We start from the raw sequence: 18,918 nt of genomic DNA, 5'->3' as shown, positions 1-18,918 counted from the left end.
AACCTTGAAGGTCAACCAAAGTATGGTAGTACCCCCCAAGATCAGCCTTGCAGTGTATGGTGCATTTTTAGGGGCTACTCCTGCCCTACATTCATCAGCCAATGCTCCCTACTGGTTCTCCTACTTCTTGTTCCAACAATTAGGGGTTTTTCTTGGCTTTTATGACTCCATTTTGAGCACCATTTGCGAAGTTTAAGGTCAACCATTGACCTATAGTTCAAGACAAACATGTTATTCATTATTTGAATAGTAGGTATTTGCTTGGTTTGTGTTTATTGATGCTTATGGGACCCATTTGTTATGCCAATTGATGTATTGATTCTTAGGAAAGACTTTTCAAACTATTAGAACTTATTCAGCTCAATTCTTGAAGGGTTCTTTGCTGTAATATCATGTGGAAGCAAGCATTCACTATTAAGGCTTATGTATTGAATGCCTACATATGCTTTGTGGATGCTACATTGATGTATTGATGCTTGGCATCGGTTGTTATGCCTTGATATGCTTATGTTGACATCAAGGCTTTGGTTTTAAGCTTTGGTGGTTTCATATTTGTAGTGGCTACTTGCCTTGAAGCTTTATTAGTTACGAGCTTGAAGGCTTATTACAGGTACATGATCTTGGATGTGTTGCTTCATGTCATTGGGCACTCGAATGCTATGAGGCATATATATTGAGCTTTGTCTTGCTCTTGGACATTTTGGTTTGCTTCCTTGGGAACACTTTGATATTTTGTTTATAGAGCTTGGACTCTTGAGTTAGTGGGAGACCCTTATTTGCTTATGTATATATGCTTAGCTAGTTATGGTCTACAATTTTCATGTAGATATTAATGATTGTGGGCTGATTTAGCATTGGTTTGTACACCACACTCGATACTTCCTCTTATACGACAAGTTTGTTAGCTTTGGATGCATTCTTGGTTATGTACTTCTGTTGCTTCTAGAGATCTCATATGCACAATTTCCTTATGTATATGCTAATTCTTTATTTGACCTTTATTTACGATTGCATCTATGTCTTTGGCATCTTTGTATTTGATAGTATTTTAATATCTTGGTGGCTTATGCTTGTCTTACACTACTAGTTGTATTACATATCTCGGTTGTTACTTGGATATTCTTGGAAGTGGGAGCTTTTTTTTGGTCATTTGTCCACAGCTATGCACTCATTTACTATAGTTGTATGACTAGCTATGCTTAAATTTCAATTTTGAGGTCCTTTGAGAGTAGACACTTGTATAGGTACTCTACAACATCTATCTTGTGGATAGCTATATCTTGCATAATATCTCACCTCTTGTAGCTAGTTTTGGGTTGATTTTGGGGTTGTTAATTGCAATTACAATAGCCCATTTACTATTCTCTTTGTAGTTATCATGGCATTTGCCATCTTTAATATAGACAAGTTGGATGGCACCAACTTTAATTATTGGAAAATCCGAATTTGGCAAATATTGGTGCAAAAGAAGCAAACTCGACCATTGGAATGCAAAGGCATAAAGCCCAAGGCGTTTGATACAAAGGCATGGGCTAATTTGGATAAGCTATGCAAGTCCATTATTATTGTAAAGTAAGCCTACTCTAACGAAAGTTAAACTAATAATTAATGCGAGGAAACATGGAAATTGAATAGGAAATGCTAGACATAGCCATGGAGAAATACTTCCATTAATCCATGACACAATGGAACCATGGTTGGTTGATGTAGGAAAATACAAGATGACAACTAATGCTAAAGTTAGAGCTAAGTTGAAAGTTAGTAAATTGTCAAATGAGCCAAAAGTGTTTACAATGCCATCAAGGCTTTTTTAATACTCCTCCAATAATGTTGTAAGTATCTCTCTCACTAAGCAAAATCTCCCTTCTAATTAATAATGGTTCTCCAAAATAATCCTTGGAAAGCAATTTTCCTTCATTTTAGACCATCCCCTCTTGAAGTAGCTTTGTCCTCAAAGCTTGGATAAAATAAATAATAGAACCAAAGGAGTCTCAACCAATTTGGAATACAAAGAAGGTTGTTGAGTAGAATCATGGATGGCAAAGTATCCTCAAAGAAATAAAGAGTCACAAATATGGCAATTTGCAAAAATGTCCAACTGCTCCAGGAACATGGCTATAAGAGAAAAATGGTCATAACTTTGGATGTACAACTTCAAATAAGTATCATTGAAAAATATAAGGACTTTTTTGTAAAGGAAAGGCTGTAGTATCTTATTCTCATCAAAGTCTAAGGTAGCAGACGCATTGGATAATCCAAAATGCATCATTAAGAAATGGTAGAGACCCCTCTCAGTATGGAAAGCTATCTTATACTCAGGCTCCTCTTTCATCCTAGTCTGATAATAACCTAAACGAAGATCAATCTTAGTGAATAATTTAGCACCTTTGAGTTCATCCAAGAGATCATCAATGTGAGGGATAGGGTATCTATTCTTTATAGTACACTTGTTGAGATCCTTGTAACCTATGCACATATGAAAGGATCCATTCTTCTTCTTAACTAATAGCATTGGTGAAGCAAATGGAGACTAACTAGGTGGAATGAAACCCATATCCAAAATCTCTTTCCCTTGTTTTTCCACCTCTTCCCTTTCACACTTAGACAACCTATAAGGTAGCTTATTGATAGGATTAGTTTCACGAGCTAGGTCCATCAGATGATCTACTTCACGCATTGGTGCAAAGAAGAAAGAGGCTAAAAAACATCTTTCTACTCTTCCAATAGATTACAGAGGCAAGGATCTAGATCCATTTCTTTGGAAGACCTAGAAGATTGTTCTTCATCTGGGAATGTTCCAAGAGTTGCTCAATCTCTTTGAGGGCCTTTTGCAATTGATATGCAATCCATCTCCATAAGTGAACCATCTTTAGTCATTGTGCATTAGCCCACTTGCTCTCCATCGGGATGATTCTTCTGCTTAGCACAGGCTTGCATGCATGCAAGCAGTGGAGGCCCACATATCAGGCCCCCACTTATTATCAACATATCTTAATGGGTATTAAAGCCCCTTGACTACACGGTGTCAAGACACTACATGTCTAAAGTGTGAAAACAAACAAGTTCTTGAATATTATAGGATTTTAGTATGTGCCTCTATGGGATGAGTTATTTAGTGATTTATGTGACTTGTCAAGAGTTAAGTTAGTGAATGACACATAGTAAAGCACCAATTCATATGCTAAATATGTAAGTGACCAAAATTAAAATAAAAAGGACCATTATCGATGTGCAAGTACTTATTTTGAGTGGTACAAGTCTTCCAAGCTAAAAAGTATAAAACAAGACATGTTTACAAAAAAAAAAGAGAGGAAAATTTTGACTGCTCTGAAGGGATTTTTACACTTTTGCTCATGCTTGCTTGTCGATGGGATTTGTTTGCTTCAATTTGAGTACGTTATGACTCTATTCTAAGTTTATATGTGAAAGTTATGGTCAAAACAAGTTGCAACTAGGCACATAAAAAACAAATATAGGAAAAAGCAAACAACGGAAGTTTGGAATGTAAAAAGCATGAAGAGCAACATTGAAAAGCCGGCTTGAACTATTATAAATGGTTATAAATAGGGATCTAAGCCATTGTTATAAAACTAGGAAAATAAATAATTGATTTACTATTGTAAGTAATAGGGTTGAAGTAAAAGACAAGAGATTCTACCTCTTTACGAGTGCCTTTAGCCCAAAAAGGCTTGCTTGTAAGAGGTTACTTTTGGGATAGTTTTGAAGATTTATTTACCTATTGTTGTAGGTGAAGACTAAAATTAGTTTTCCTTTGTACTTGTTATTGTAATTTCTTTCAGGCTATAAGAGTGATGTTGAGCTACTATCTTAGACAGAGTTTACCTAAGCTATCATCTTAGGCACATTGTATTAATCTTGAAGGGATTTATTGGAGTTGTACAAAAGAGTAGTACAATTTCTTTTGGGGTTGATATGTTTGTTGTGTTCTATAGTGTATTCAAGAGTTCTTGTTTTGATATTTCTTTCTTTCATTTGTCTTTTGTTTTCCTTGATCCCTAGCGTATTTAGACCTAGACCTTTTCAACCCTCGACATTTGGTGCCCTAATGTGAATGGCATATCTCAAAGTCTACAAAATGGGAGTAGTAGTTGAAGATGAAGTTTTTGTCAGGAGAACATATATCAAATATTTCATGATGAGGACTTATAAATTGATTAAACATGAAGAGGTTGTTACCAAGGCTTTGCAACAAGTGATTGTTGTAGAGATGAAGTTTGGTGGTATAATTATTTCGAGGTTTCTTCGCTTATATATGTAGAGAAGCTAGAGGTGGCTAGTGTACTGCTAGATGATATGCCAAGAACTTTTACTAGGATTGTTTCTTATCAAATCTAGAGTTACATAGAGTCAATCTACACAGATTATGGAAATACATGGGTTGGTTTCAAAAGAGCCCTAAAAGAGAAGCATATCATAGAGGATACATACAAAGACACCAAGTGGAATTTTCTAGAGTGGATTCATACACTTGCAAAGGGCCTCTTTGCTCTAGAGCTACAAAGAGAGTTTGAGATGAAGTTTTCTTTTGCACATTCTTCAAAAGGCAATGCCATGGATCAACTTATAAAAAATATGTGGGATTTACAGATCAAGCTTGCTAAGCTTGAAGAGTTAGGGAAAGCTTCTACTTTGAAGACCCCAGTTGTTCTTCAATGTTACAAGATTCAGTGTGTGCCTATGGAATGGGTTATTTAGTGACTTATGTGACCTGCCAAGAGTAAATTAGTGTATGATGATACAGTGTAAAGTACCAGTTCAGATGTGAGACATGCAAGTGACCAAAATTAAGTGTCAGATACCATTACCAATGCATCAATAATTATTTTAAGTGGTACATGACTTCCAAGCTAAAAAATATCAAAAAGTGATGTGTCTACACCTTGTCTTATTTCACTAAACACACGACCATATTTGTGTTTATTTTGGTTGACAACTATTTTTGCAAGCATGAGGCAAAGAGAGTTCCTCTTGATTCCAAGTTGATATTCCTTGCATGAAAACAAGCATTTAGATCTTAAGTGTGAAGGTTTTATAAGTGAGTATATCCATTCGACATTGTGTATAAATGTTTCTTATAATGGGCAAAGCCCGTGTACGTTTAGTTCATCAAGCACAAGGGAGTAGGAACTAATGCACTTTAAAGCTCTCAAAGCTATTTTTTGTTATTTCTCTAAGGAAGAATTGGACATAGTAGGTTGTTGATGGTAAACATACCCAAATACTTTATAGCTCCTTTTGTGGGGAGATTTTTGCTATGTCAAGGTTCATGGAACATTGTCTATTGAGCTACACACACAAATCCTTCTCATTTCAAATTGAGTAGGAATTGGAAAATTTACAAGGCTTTCCTTCAATCTTCTTAATCATTTGAGGCACTTGTACTTCTTAAGAATTTTGAGAACAATTTTTGAAAACTTAAACACATTGTAACAAGTATTTTTTGGAAATTACATAGATGAAATGTTATTAGAGCATGGTCATATTCTAAAGGATATGTGCAAAAGTCACTAGAGCATGTCTATTTGATAAGAAGGAATAGAGAGGAGAGAGAGCACTTTAAATGTTGCATGCTATGGCCTATGAGGAGCTACAGCGTTAGAGTGATATTTTTCATGGTTGTTTTGCAAAGAAAAGAAAAATTCCTTACTAAAAGAGGGATTTTTCAATGTGTGTGCTAATTCTTCTTATAAAGTTTATCGAGCATGTAGTCCCGATTTCATTCTTGAGAAAAGAGCAACCATTGCGTTTAAATGTAGATTTGTTGTCGTATATATTGTGAACCATCCTTCCTTTTTGGTGCTATTGAAAAGGTAGGATATAAGCATCCATTTCCCATTATTGGCTGAAATCATTAAGGATTCCAAAAAGAAAAACAAGTAAAGAATTTATTAACAGTAATTATGATTAGCATTCAGGTGAGTTGTAGCACATTTGATTAGATTTGAAAATAATATAACTTTTAAATGTTTAATTTTATAATAATTTGAAGATTGGATTTAAGAAAAAGATATGTACAACATAAGAAAAGGGAGGACATTATAGGGTTGTTTTATCCCATAGATCTATCCTACTTGCCTCTCTGAGGGAGAACATGTTTATTTACTTCTTAGGGCTTTAAAGGCAATCTTTTTCTTTTTTTTAAGAAGGCTTGAACTTTTATAGGAGCCTCAAGGATGTACTCCAAGATTTGAACTCATATATTCATGTATACATCCACATGCCCAAACCACTTTGCCTACACCCCAACTAGCACTATAGTGAATCTCACATACTAAAACTTTTCCTCTTAGTACAACCAAGACATCAAATTTACATTTCCCTTGGTTATCATCAACAAACTTAGACAAGTTTTATCCATTTTTCCACCATAATTCCCACATTGCGAAATATGACATGATGAGGGTATAAGGGAGGGACATCATACTTAGCTAGGTAGGGGACAAGGAGATGCTACCCCCAAGGTGGGGGCTAGCAACCTCCTATCCCTAGGGGCACCTAGCTAGTTATTAGTAGAAGCTTATGATGTTGAACACTAAAGGGAAGAATAAGGGAAAAGAGCCCCTTGTGTCACACATAAAAATGCCAAAAAACTTCTTATGGGAGACCCTACCAAAAACTTTTCATTTTTGAAAATTCAAATGGATCAAAAGGCTACTACTCATAGCATGTTTCCAAACTTCAAAGACCCCATGTGTAGTTGTCCATTGTTGAACACAATCTTCTTGTTGATCTTGCTGCGAAATCTAGCTTGGTCCATCCGTTATCTAAGCATGCTCCATAAAATTTTGGTGTCACAACATTCCAAACATATGTGAGGGTGAATCTACACATTGAGTGGTAGATGTCTATTCCCTTGACCAAAGTGTGGGCATGCAATATTTGAAGGTCGACATAGACATGGATGCAACATGTTTATACACCAAAAGAATGATTTTTGTAAAAAAGTAAAAATAATAAACATATTTATTTTTTAATTAGTTGAACATGCAAAAAGTGCACCCTTGTCTATCACTATACAAAGTATGTAGAGGAGAGACTCCTTGTCCAAAAGTGGGTAAGGTGTGAGAGAGCTCTTCGATCTCCCTTGTCTCCATGTTTGTTAGTGTTGCATTTGAGTTGCTAGTGCACATTATCCTTTACCAATTTAGCAAGTATACAACATGTCACCCTCCTCTCCAATGTGTAAAGGAGAGTAGTCACCGAACTCCAAAATAAACACTTTGATTGGTTAGTCTCTTTGAAGGCCCTCCATGCCAATAGGGCTCTCTTGTTCCAAGTTTTCACGTTGGCTTGGGAAACCTCCTTCTCTAGTACTAGTATTCTCAAGAAGTGTTGCATTGTGGGCTTGGACTAGTCTTATCTTCTTAGCACAACTCCATTGCTATCTACCCCTCTTGGACACATATTTTAAGGGATCTATTCATGTAGTTTAAAAGTTATAGGCCAAGTGTCCTATTGCAAGCATCCATTCTCTTTCTTCAAGAGGTTTTATTTTGTATTGTTGTTAACCTCCTTTTTCATCGATTGTTTAATTATTCATTGTTTATGTTATATGTTTGCATATTACTTCTTACCCAAGCAAAATCTATAAGGTTGCATTTTCACCAAATGCATATTTTTCTTGGTTCTTATATCACTTGGGCTCATCTAAAAAATGGCCCATATATATGAACAAGTAGAGATTTTAGTTTACACATTACTTCTTACCAAAGCAAGAATTAGGATGCATTTTTACCAAATTATTATTTTTTCTAAGATTCTTATGGCAATTGGGCCTAGCATCTCAAAAATGGTCCAACGTATATGAATACTTTGAGATTTTGGCAATAAGTTCATCTTATAGCACTTGAAACCAAGGCCTTTTAACACACATTTTTTTCTATGGTCTCGTTGTTTGATCACCAAAACACTCACCCATCTATTTACAGCCAAGAAATCATATGAGTTCCTTGTTTCCACATTTTAAAAGGATTGTAGCTCTTGTCATTTGACATTCTTAACACTTTATTTCACTCCGTGTATATGTAGCAAGCCATGGGACCACAACCAATGCTTGGCTCTTGGTTGGTTAGGATTTGAGTAAGGAATCAACCAAATCCTTCTTTCTTGTTAACTTTTCCTGCTAACATGCGCCCGTTAGCAAATGGAGACAATAGATCCAATACAAATGCCAAGGCTTGGATGTATGGGCAATTAGGCTAAATTACTAAGCTATAAGCTAATGTAATATATCATTGACATCTATACATGCAAGTTATAAGTATTCTTATTCATATTATGTAATATTTGTAATGTGTATTATATACACATAATTGAATAAAATTTATTTAGAATTATTATCCATATAGATGTTGTATTTAAGAATTTTAACAGAATATGCTTATGATATATTATCTAAAATAAAAACCCATTTTTGAGAATAATAAATAAAAATTCACTCTACAAAGGACATTTTTGTTATAATATTTTAAACAAAATATTAAGTAAAAGTCAACTTGATGTTTTAATTTTAAAGTTGCACAACCCTCCATATAGCTATATGTACTTCTCTGAAGAGCATAACCAAAAGCATTTCTTTCAAGGAAATTGAGGATTGATGCTAGGAAAACTATGCTTCCCAATTTTTGAGTAAGAAGTGCATTGCACTGAGAATTATTATGTTGGAGATTACCCCCCATGCAACACTTTAAAGCCAAAAAATGATTAAATGGATGAGAAGATATTCTAGCATTTGTGTGTAGATTTGGTGGCCTTGCAGGAAAGAATTGACAGAGTGATGCAACTGCATCCAGAAGAACTTGCACCTCAGTGTGCCACAGAAATGGTTCCATTACCTAACATGACCCTCATGAATTGGCTGGAAGATCAAAAACCCAGGAATAAGTACTAAGCATGCACATCTCAAGACACTGTCATGCCTTGAAGCTGCCCATTCCAAAATTTTAGTTGTACATTTGCAAGGTTGTGGTACTTAATTTGAAAGGTTGTACATTTGCAAGGTTGTGAGAACATACATGGGGCTAGATATTTGACTCTTCTTAGAGAGCATCATGATCCCACTGATCCTCCCAGATCTTCTCTACCAGCATCACATCTTTGTAGGTCATCATCCTATCAGCTGGCTTCCTGCTATGTCTCTGTGACTTCTTGATTGTCTTCATGATGGGTAGATTCAATACTCAGACTTTTATCTTGACTAGATGTCTGAAGCTGTTCCCTTTCAGAAGAGATTTCAGTCTCTCTCTGACCTGAGCTGCTTGGAACATCACTGTTTATTTCTGATGTGTCTGGTGTTGCCATTTCCTGGCTTGCACCTGCTGTTTCCTGGACATGAGAACTGTGAGGTTCTTGTTTGATAATCTCTGTGTCTGCATCAACATCCATTAGTTCTTTGGGACTTCCAGCATTGCTTACTTCCTGGTCAGCTGTGGTGGAGGTATCTTCTTGAGACCTTCCCCCTTCAGCTGAAATCTCGTTGGTGCTTGCTCGTTTCTCTGTAAATATGACTCCTATTCCAGCTTTTTTAGGCATATTTTCTCCTGATTTTGCTTCTTGTTTATTCTGTCCTGCTGATTCATCCTTTGTTAATGTTGCATTTGTTTGATCAGATACAAACTCAGGAGAAGTGTGCTGTGGTTGAATCTGCAAACTAGCTTGCTGCAAAGTAGCCAGCACTGCACCATCTCTGGATTTCCTTCCCAAAAGTTCCATGGCTGCTTTGGATTTTCTTCTCTCATCCACATTCTCTCTTTCTTCCAACACTGTTTCCAGCTGCTTTATTTGCTCTTGCTTCCTTGCCAGTTGCAGCTGTAAATCATTAACATGAGAATGCAGGGACTCAATCTCTTTTGCCATTGTAGCACTGTCTTCTGACTTGAACTGTGGGCCTTTCTGTGCATTGAATTTCATGACTTTGAGCTCCCGCCTCAGTTCATTAAGCTCCTTTATCAGAATAACATTTTCCTGCATAATAACCAAGTGGCTTTTGTGGTATGCATTTGAATCTTTTGCAAGTTTCCGTTGAAGGCCCTCAACCTGCATAGACTTGATACTGTGAGTTTTCATCTCCCTTCCATGTACATACCGTTGATTAATGATGCTGGACTTGATTTTATGGAATTGTGAAATAAGATGGATATTTTAGTGTTGCCAAGGGTGGAATCTCTCTCCTGAAGTAGCAAAACATGGTGACTTGTCACATATACCTGGATATTTTACAAAACGTGTGGTTGTAGGTTTTAAGTTAGGTGCTTGAACATGAGCTGACAGTTACAATACGAGCGGTGAATCTGAAAATTGCGACTATTATAGTGAATCTGAATATTGGGACTATTGAATGCTTGGGCAACATTTATCTATATCAAGCTATCATTTTGACTGAGAGCTCTTCTAGACTTCTGAATTATTTTGCAATGCAAACCCTTAGACTAGACAGGTTGTTCATTTTCTGCATCTAAAAGAAGGTACAATGTTAAAATAAGTTGGGGCCAAAAACTAACATTTCTTTCAAGATATTCTCGTTGCCGTGTCATTTCTTTTTTTAAGTCTTGATCAACAGGAACGATTTTGACTTTGTGTGTTCCATACTTTTTGTTCAGCTCTTTGACAGCTTCTTTCAATGCACGAGGTTCCTAGAATCCATATGAACTCTATAAGCATCTGCATTCAACAGAGCTCACACTGTAACTGATTATGATTGAGATTAGGTAGCAAACCTGAATAAGCTGTGTAAGTTGATAGAAATCTCGATGAAAACTTTTTATCAGTTCAGATGTCTTTGCAATTTTGGTCCTCATGTTAGCCTCTTCAATTCGTAATCCATCTAGTTTCAGTTTCATTTCTGCAATAATGAGCTCTTTTCTAGTATTTCCATTATGAGCCCTGCAGCAAAATTTTGAAAAGTTCAATCAAAATGGCTATGGCAAGGAGCATCACAGTTAAGCTATTGAAGGAACACACATAGTATTAGCTCATGAAGATACTCAAATGAGGTCTCATAATGTGGATCATTGCGATTTTTGGCGTCAAGTTAGGTGGCAAGTGACATATTTAACTTGGAAACAGTCATTTTATTTGTTTTGTCAGTGCTCTATACCAATGGTCAGCTTTGGATATAGGCAGCGTTTTCACAGGTCCCTACTTAAGCCAACCCAATGCAAAACAGTATTGATAAGCTATTAGCAGTAAAGGAACAAGTGGAATTCACTCTAGTCTCATCCATATTGTAACCCATCCCACCTGTAAGCAGAATCCAGATGCGAGTGATTAATTGGAGTGCCCAATAGCCTTCATTAGATACGAGATTGGGTACATTGTACCAAGTATCATCACAGAAGTGCAGAAGCCATATACAACGAGTAAGTTCTTGCATAAAGCAAATAACTCTGTAAGATATTGTCATAGGTATGATTTCAAGGCTGTAACATGTGGTACAGGCATGTTGCTTGACCCATTCGTGTTGGTCAGTTGGCAGACGGTGGGCAATAATGCCAGACCATTTGAGGGACTGTGTGAAAGAAAATGCCAGAGTCTGAAGTCCGCAAGAAGGCATCTCTCCTCCTCTTCCTCCTCCTCTCAGAGCCATCCTGCAGCCTCTCCCATCTTCTGTGGAAAATATGGACAATCTCTATCCAAATCCTCAAAAGAGTCTCTGTAGTGGAGACATCTTGGAGATCTAAAGCATGGCTTCACAATTGAGTCAACTTGGAGCTGCACCTTGCAGTCCAAATGTACCAAGCAATAATACTAGCAATCGGCTCCCATCTGGGACAATGTCCTTAGGTCCACTGTGCTTGCTGGTAATCTGGAGTGGGGATCTTGCTCAAATGCTGACCAATGATGAGAGAAAAGTGGCTTCTAAAAATCATTATATCCACATGCTCCTCAGCCTGTGTCTGTGACCCAAGCTATGGCCCCCCAATGAGGGCTCTCCTCCAGACCTCAGCTTTAGTGTCATGTTTTCAGTACAGCACAAAAATATAATAGCTTTGTTGGTGAACCTTCAAACTTCTTATTGTGCCCAATAGCATGTCCAGATCATAGGCCTTGCATTTCCTCATGATAAAGGCCATTTTGTGGCTTGGGGAGATGAAGTAGTAGAGATTATAGAGGCTTCTTTCCATGTAGCTACATGTCTTGGCTGCTATCCTGTTCTGTCTAGTTGCCTCCCTTTGGCACATGCCTCATCTTCCACCCATCCCTTGCTTCTCTCCTGCCTGCCGTTTGCGAGTGTTCCCTTGCCCTTATTGCCTCTACCTCCTTCCCTTGGCTCCTTTGCTTTCCCATCCTGTTCCCCTCCTGTCCCCATAGAAGTGGCCATATAATGCCCCACAATTTTATAGCAACACACAACACAACCCAAACCAAACCCCCCACCACCCCCCGCCCTGCCCCCTGGGTCTTCTTGTAGACTTGGGACTCCCCACCTTTTTCACACAGCCCCTCAGATGGTCCAGCATTATAGCCCACTAGATTGGCTGTTGACACAATCATTGTATCTATGATGTACTTAGCCACCCTCAACATGGTTCTTTGCACTTTGTACTTTACCTCAAGTGGATTTTCTCCAAGGTGTTATTAATAGAACATCAAAGCCAAACAAAAAGGCAAGTCAAAGTTAAGGAACAAGATGTAGTGGTTCAAGATGGATGGGAGGCACCCAGAAATCTACAATCCCCGACTTGGAGCGCATCTTCTTCATTTCTAGGATAGACCTCCACTCTGTGTGACAACAATCCTGTGACAAGTTACAGCTGAGGTGCTGAACAAAGGATTCGATATGGGTGATTTGCGGCAGCCTACTGGAAACAATGAATATATTGAGCTTGAAGCAATGGAACTTCTCAACATGTTTGCAACAATGGAATATGATAGTTACAGTACCCAAGGCTTCTACGATGAAAATAAGTGGAGGCTGTTGTGAAATTGTGTACTGTGAGAGGTTGAGAGGATTGAAGCTCAGCTGAGAGTGCAGTAGACAGTGTGGAGAGTGAAGCACGACATCCAATGCAATAGACTGAAAGAGTGTAACCTGAAAGTACAAAGTACAACCCTTAAACCTTAGGGTTGTAGGGGGTGTTCACACCCGAACACAATAAGTGTCGGTAAGTGTGTGACATAAGCACATATGAAAGAAGAGAATAAGTATGGGGGAAAAAACCTCTCGTACAGAGAGTAAAAATTCCCCTAGTGTCCTATTGATCACCGACACTCCTTTGTGAGCATAGGCATGAGTGAAACCCAACAAACCCCCCTAGAGTGAAGAGTGATCAAAAGTACAAGGATCATCCGCCACCAAAGGAGATCAAATTTAAAGCATTACGAAATGCTTCAAATTTGTCACGAGGAAGAGCTTTGGTGAAGATGTCTGCCACATTATTGGTGGTAGGTCAATAGGCAAGGCTGATATCACCTGCATGTAACGTCTCTCTGACAAAGTGATAATATATCTCAATGTGTTTCGTGCGTGCATGAAACATTGGGTTCTGTGCCATTGCAATGGCACTCCGACTATTAGTGAACAAAGGAGCAGGTTCCGTAACAGATACATCCAAATCAGCTAGCAAGCGTCTAATCCATACACATTCAACTGTGGTAGTGAAAGTTGCCTTGTATTCAGCTTTACATGACGATGTGGCAATAGTGGATTGTTTCTTGCTAAGCCAAGATATGCAAGATGAGCCAAGAAAGAAACAATTGCCACTAGTGGAGTGACGTGAATTATAGTCATCAGCCCAATCAGAATCACTATAAGTGTGTAAGTGCAGTGGTCCCCCCTTGGCATAAAGCAATCCAAGAGATCTAGTGCCCTGCAAGTAACGAAAGACACCATTAACAGCTTGCCAATGTGACATGCGTGGCTGATGCATATATCTACTCAGGGTTGAAACTGTAAATTGTATGTCCGGCCTAGTGTTGCATAGGTAAATAAGACATCCAATTGCTGGAGCATATGTGTGTATATCAAACAAATCACTGTCACGTTTAATGACAGCTTTAGTCCAGGTTCCATTGGTGTATAGACTAGCTTGCAATCCTGTAAGCCAAACTTCTCAAGAAGTTTACCAATGTATCTTGACTATGATAAACCAATACCTCTAGCACTATGTATGAACTCAATGCCCAAGTAATAATGCAAAGACCCCAAGTCTGACATCTCAAAAGTTTACTGCAAATTTTGTTTAAATGCTGAAATCTGATCAGTATGTGTCCCTATAAGCAAAAGGTCATCAACATATAATGATCAGCATGGATTCCCTCTCTTTACATATGTAAAAGGTAGACTCAGATGAGCTGTTTATAAACGTTGGCCGAGTAAAAAGGCATCAATCTTTGCATACCAAGCTCTAGGAGCTTGTTTCAAGCCATATAAAGCCTTTTTCAGCTTGCAAACCAAGTATTCGGATCCCTCAACTGTAAAACCTATGGGCTGCTGTACATATACTTTCTCATGCGGTTCCCCATGTAAAAATGTAGTTTTAATATCTAACTGATGCACAATCCATCCATAATGGGCAGCCAAAGCAACCATAGACATGATGGTGGTAGTCATGCGGGAGATAGGAGCAAATGTCTCCTCATAGTCAATGCCTTTCTTTTGTGCATAGCCTTTAGCTACAAGCCTTGCCTTATATTTGTCAATGGATCCATCTGCCCATTTTGTTCCAATGGATTTCTTCCCAAAGGGCAAAGACACTAAATCCCATGTTTGATTCTTAATGATAGAATCAAATTCAGCTTGCATTGCTGCTATACAATGCACATATGTTGTGCATCCTCAAAACATTCAAGCTCCTCAACATTAACTGTACTGCTGCCATAACAAACTCCATGGTATGTGCAATTGTATGACCACCCATGGGTGCATCCAGATGACTATCTTTCATAGTCTGTAAATACCATCTAGGCATTTGTCTTGCCTCCTAAATTTCAGATCAGCCAATGGCTGATTTTTTGCATTTTCCAATGGAGCAGCTGGTTGAACATTAAGTTCACTTGCTGAAACTCCAACTGAATCACCAAATGAAATGGGCAGCAGCCCTTCAAATACATCATGGGCAGCCTGATATGTGTCAAAACCAGCAAGGGATAATTTTGATTTTTTATCAAAGAGTACATCCCTACTGACAAACACCTTTTTAGAGACAGGATCATAGAGTTTGTAGCCTTTGCTCTCACTACTATATCCCACAAAAATGCATTTGACAGCCTTGTTATCCAACATTACGGCTTCTATCCAAAAACTGTGTAGCAAGCTCTTTTTTTTCAGTATACATCTGTCCATCTCCATGAGTGACCGATTCTTTCTCTCTGCAACCCCATTTTGCTGGGGAGTATAAGTAGTAGTGAGCTGATGAACAATGCCCTTTTGCTTCAAGAATAGACCACCATCTAGTGATTTTGTCTGCATAGGGTCACATACATCTGAATGCATTAACTGTAACCTAGCTGTGGCTCTAAAAGCAACATTACGGGGAAACGAAAACCGATGCATTTCCCCCAAAATACATCCTTCGCACAAGTGCTCAGGAGGTCTCTCCAAAAGAGGTAATCCATCTAGCATCTGTATACACTGTAAGAGCATCAAGCTACCATAGTTTACATGCCCCATGCGAGCATGCCATAACTCTGCCTGTAACATAGCAAGAGTAAGAGTAGATACTTAGGATGCTGACTGATCAACTGAAAGAGCATCCAACTAATATAACCCATGACATAAAGTGTTAGTCAAGACCAAAGTCATGTGTCCCTTATCTCTCACCATGCATTTGTCATCATCAAAGGTGACCTCCAATCCACAATATGTTGAAGAAGAAATAGAGAGCAAATTCTTCTTTATACCTGGCACAAACAAAGCATCCTGTAGGCGGAGAATAGAGCCATCAATGGCTGTGAGCACAATCTCCCCAATACCTCGAATAGGGTATGATGCATTGTTGGCACACTCTACAGACTTGCCAACTAGAGCTGCTCCAATAGAAGCAAATAAATCTCTGCGAGATGTGATGTGCCTAGGAGCATCACTGTCAAAAAACCAAGTGCCTGCATCCTCAGTAGAGCTAAATGCTCTATCAGCCCAAGAAAAGTCATAACTGCATGTGTAGAAGCAATAGTCCCTGTCCACAACAAAGGACACTGACTCAGTAGCAGTGGAAGGAGCATCAGAAACAAACATCCCTGACTCCTTTTTTTTCTCATTGGCAATGCGCTTTCTACACTCGGTGATGTAGTGGCTTGGCTTCTTGCAATAATGGCATTTGCCCTTGGCTTGTGTGCCCCCTTGTTTTTTATTACCTTGTGAAGTGCTCGAAGTCCCAGAGCTCTGCGGAGCATTCTTTACTTGGCTGCCTTTGCCCTTCTGTCGTGCCATAAAAGCTTGCTTAGAAGCTATAACATCCACACCACTATTTCTTCTTGTTTGATTCTCCTCTAGAAGCAAGCTAACTAACTGAAGAAAAGTAACAGGCTCTGGGGCAATCCTCATGGTGAGGTCTAGGGCCGTATGAAAAGCCAAGTACGAAGGAGGTAATGAGTTCAATGTAGTAGATATCAACTGTGCATCTGAATAGTACTCATCGACATTCATAAGTTGCTCACGCAAGTCTTGAATTTTATTCAAGTGATCCTACATAGAATCACCCTCATCCATCAATGTCTCAAGCTCTTTCTTTAAGAAAGAGATGCGGGTCTCATTCTTACCAGCAAATATCTGCTCCAAAAATAGCCAAGCTTCTCGTGAAGAAGCTGCAAACTGAATGTGAGGGATGATGGATCGCTGAACTACCAATGCAATCAGTGACAAAGCCTGTGCATCCTGTGTATCCCATGCTTTTTGAGTTGCTGATCTTTGGGGAAGTGGCTGAAGTGGAGTAGGCTGAACAGGCTGAGGTGCCTGACGTCCATGTCCTCCTAGAGGAGTAGCAGGAGCCACAACTCCGGGCCTGACTTCTTCTTGCTGACATAGTCCCAAAGATTTTTCGCAACCAGCACATTCTTCATCATGAAGGACCAAAGTGAGTAGTTGTTACCATCCAATCTGTCCTCCTTGGATACGTAGGTATATACAACTCCTCCTTGATTTGCCATGATAATTAATACCAAAAGAAGACAAAAGAGCAATGTCCAAGCTGGACCAACCTGGAAATCTCCAAAATTTTCAGAAATTACAGCAAATAGCTTGCTGCAATTAGTACACTGAGGTACACTCTATCTAAACTATTTTGAATGCATGTAGTCCAAGGTGCATTCGATGCTCAACAACACTATATGAGTAAAAACCCCGAAATTTCTTACCCCAAGATTGTCAAAAACAGTGTATCTCTCTAACTGCGGGGCTGCAATACATTTGCTAATGTCTTCAAAAACCCCAAAAGCCCCAAAATTCTTGACTTATTTGCCAAGAAATTTGCATCAATCGTGTCCCAGACACGTATTCTGATTTCTCTGCCTGCCCTTGTCTAGAAATAAATATGGAATAAACTAATAGTATTTTTTTAAATTTAAAAAAAAACCCTCAGTGGTGGCCAATTGAGTTGGTGGCCACAGAGCAGGGCGTTAGGTGGTGCTGGAGGCGAGCGTGGCAGAAGCCGGCTCAGGTGCAGATGGTAGAGTCCAGGCGGGCGGGTGCAAGCAGATGGCGCTCCAGGCAGATAGGTTAGCAGCGATGGCGAGTTGGAGGCAAGCGTGGCGAGCGCTGCCACAGGCGCAAGCGGCAAAGTCTAGATGGTGTTGAGCTAAAATATACATTACTTGCTGATTAGCCTCTTAAACAGCCCCAAAACACACTAAAAAATGCTCTTTTAGAGTAAAACCCTAAAACGAGGAGCAGTTCGAGAGAGTTCAGTGGAAACCCTAAAATGGGGAGCAGTTTGAGAAAGTTCACCAGAAACCCTAATTTTTGGGGCACCCTTCCATATTTATAAATAAACAAGCTGCCCCCATTCAGCCTGATTCCGTCTGTGTAGGTTTCTCACTCCATGTGCAGATTTCAGCCATCAGTCTCCTCCCACGTGGCTGTCCAACCCTCGAGACTGCTGCCACTCCATCCATGTTTGCTCCTGCTGCTGGCGCCTTCATCCATGCTAATGTCAGATGCTGGAGACCTCATCATCTGCTGCAATTTGATCATCCAGTCATCGCCGGCCACATCAGACACTGTTTTAGCATGTTGTTTACAGCAAACTGTGCGCAATTTCCAGCCTCCAATCGGCAGTACACTGCTGCATTTTGGTGACCAGCTTGCTGCCATTCACTATTCAGCACTCCTACACTCCGACTGGTAGTCACCACAGACTTGGGATTCGTCTCCGGTGGACGTCACACTCCGACATTCCTTTGCCCTTGAGCACATTGTACACTCTTACATTCATTTACAGCATTCATTCACTTCAGAGTTGTGTTCTCTCTCTCCCTTCTTCTGTTTGTGTTTGAGTTTTGAGTTTTTGCGTTTAGGGTTTGAGTTTTGCCCTCTGTGTCTATGTCTGTCTCTTTGTGTTTCTATCGTGGTCGTACACTCTATGTATCCTCAATGCAAACCCTAGCAGTTTTCTTCACAAGTGGGAGGGCGTAGGCTGGCGGTGCTTCCAAGCAGACTGGTAGGCAGCATGGACGTTGGCACAGGGCATGGGCAGTTGGTGGCTGACGGATGCTGGGTGACAGGAGGCACTGCTGATAAGCTGCTGTAGGAGATGGGTAGCATTGGCGGTCTTTCACCAGAGACAGAGTTGGACTGAGCGGGAACTCCTGGAGGCTGAGCAAAGCTAAATTGAGTTGAACTTAGCTCCGATACCAAATGTGAGAGGCTGAGAGGATAGAAGCTTAGCTGAGAGTGCAGTAGACTGTGTGAAGAGTGAAGCACGATACCCAATGTAATAGACTGAAAGAGTGTAACCTAAAAGT

The 18,918-nt window shown here is 39.3% G+C and overlaps 1 protein-coding gene across 3 annotated transcripts in view; it reads right to left on the bottom strand.

The window, feature by feature from the left end:
• Window positions 1-8,544: 8,544 nt before the first annotated feature.
• Window positions 8,545-18,918, bottom strand: part of LOC148025541 (uncharacterized) — a 121,436-nt gene continuing 111,062 nt past the window's right edge. The window contains exons 17-20 of one of the 3 annotated variants that reach the window (XR_015693117.1): window positions 10,737-10,902; window positions 10,521-10,652; window positions 9,036-10,056; window positions 8,545-8,878 (exon numbers count right to left, since the gene is read on the bottom strand). Coding sequence is in view for 2 of the 3 variants with exons in the window: in XM_087692743.1 (XP_087548869.1) it covers window positions 9,151-10,056; window positions 10,521-10,652; window positions 10,737-10,902 (1,204 nt within the window). In the remaining variant the exon portion in view is untranslated. Of the gene's footprint in view, window positions 10,057-10,520; window positions 10,653-10,736; window positions 10,903-18,918 lie in introns of all 3 variants that reach the window. The other 2 variants (XM_087692743.1, XM_087692745.1) reach the window with 2 other exon arrangements.

Source organism: Lygodium microphyllum, chromosome 14, assembly GCF_053477565.2.
Source record: "Lygodium microphyllum isolate KBCC chromosome 14, Lygodium_microphyllum_v1.1.10, whole genome shotgun sequence".
Classification (NCBI taxonomy): domain Eukaryota; kingdom Viridiplantae; phylum Streptophyta; class Polypodiopsida; order Schizaeales; family Lygodiaceae; genus Lygodium; species Lygodium microphyllum.
Note: the sequence above shows the minus strand (reverse complement) of the source record. Positions and strands in the feature narration are given on the sequence as shown.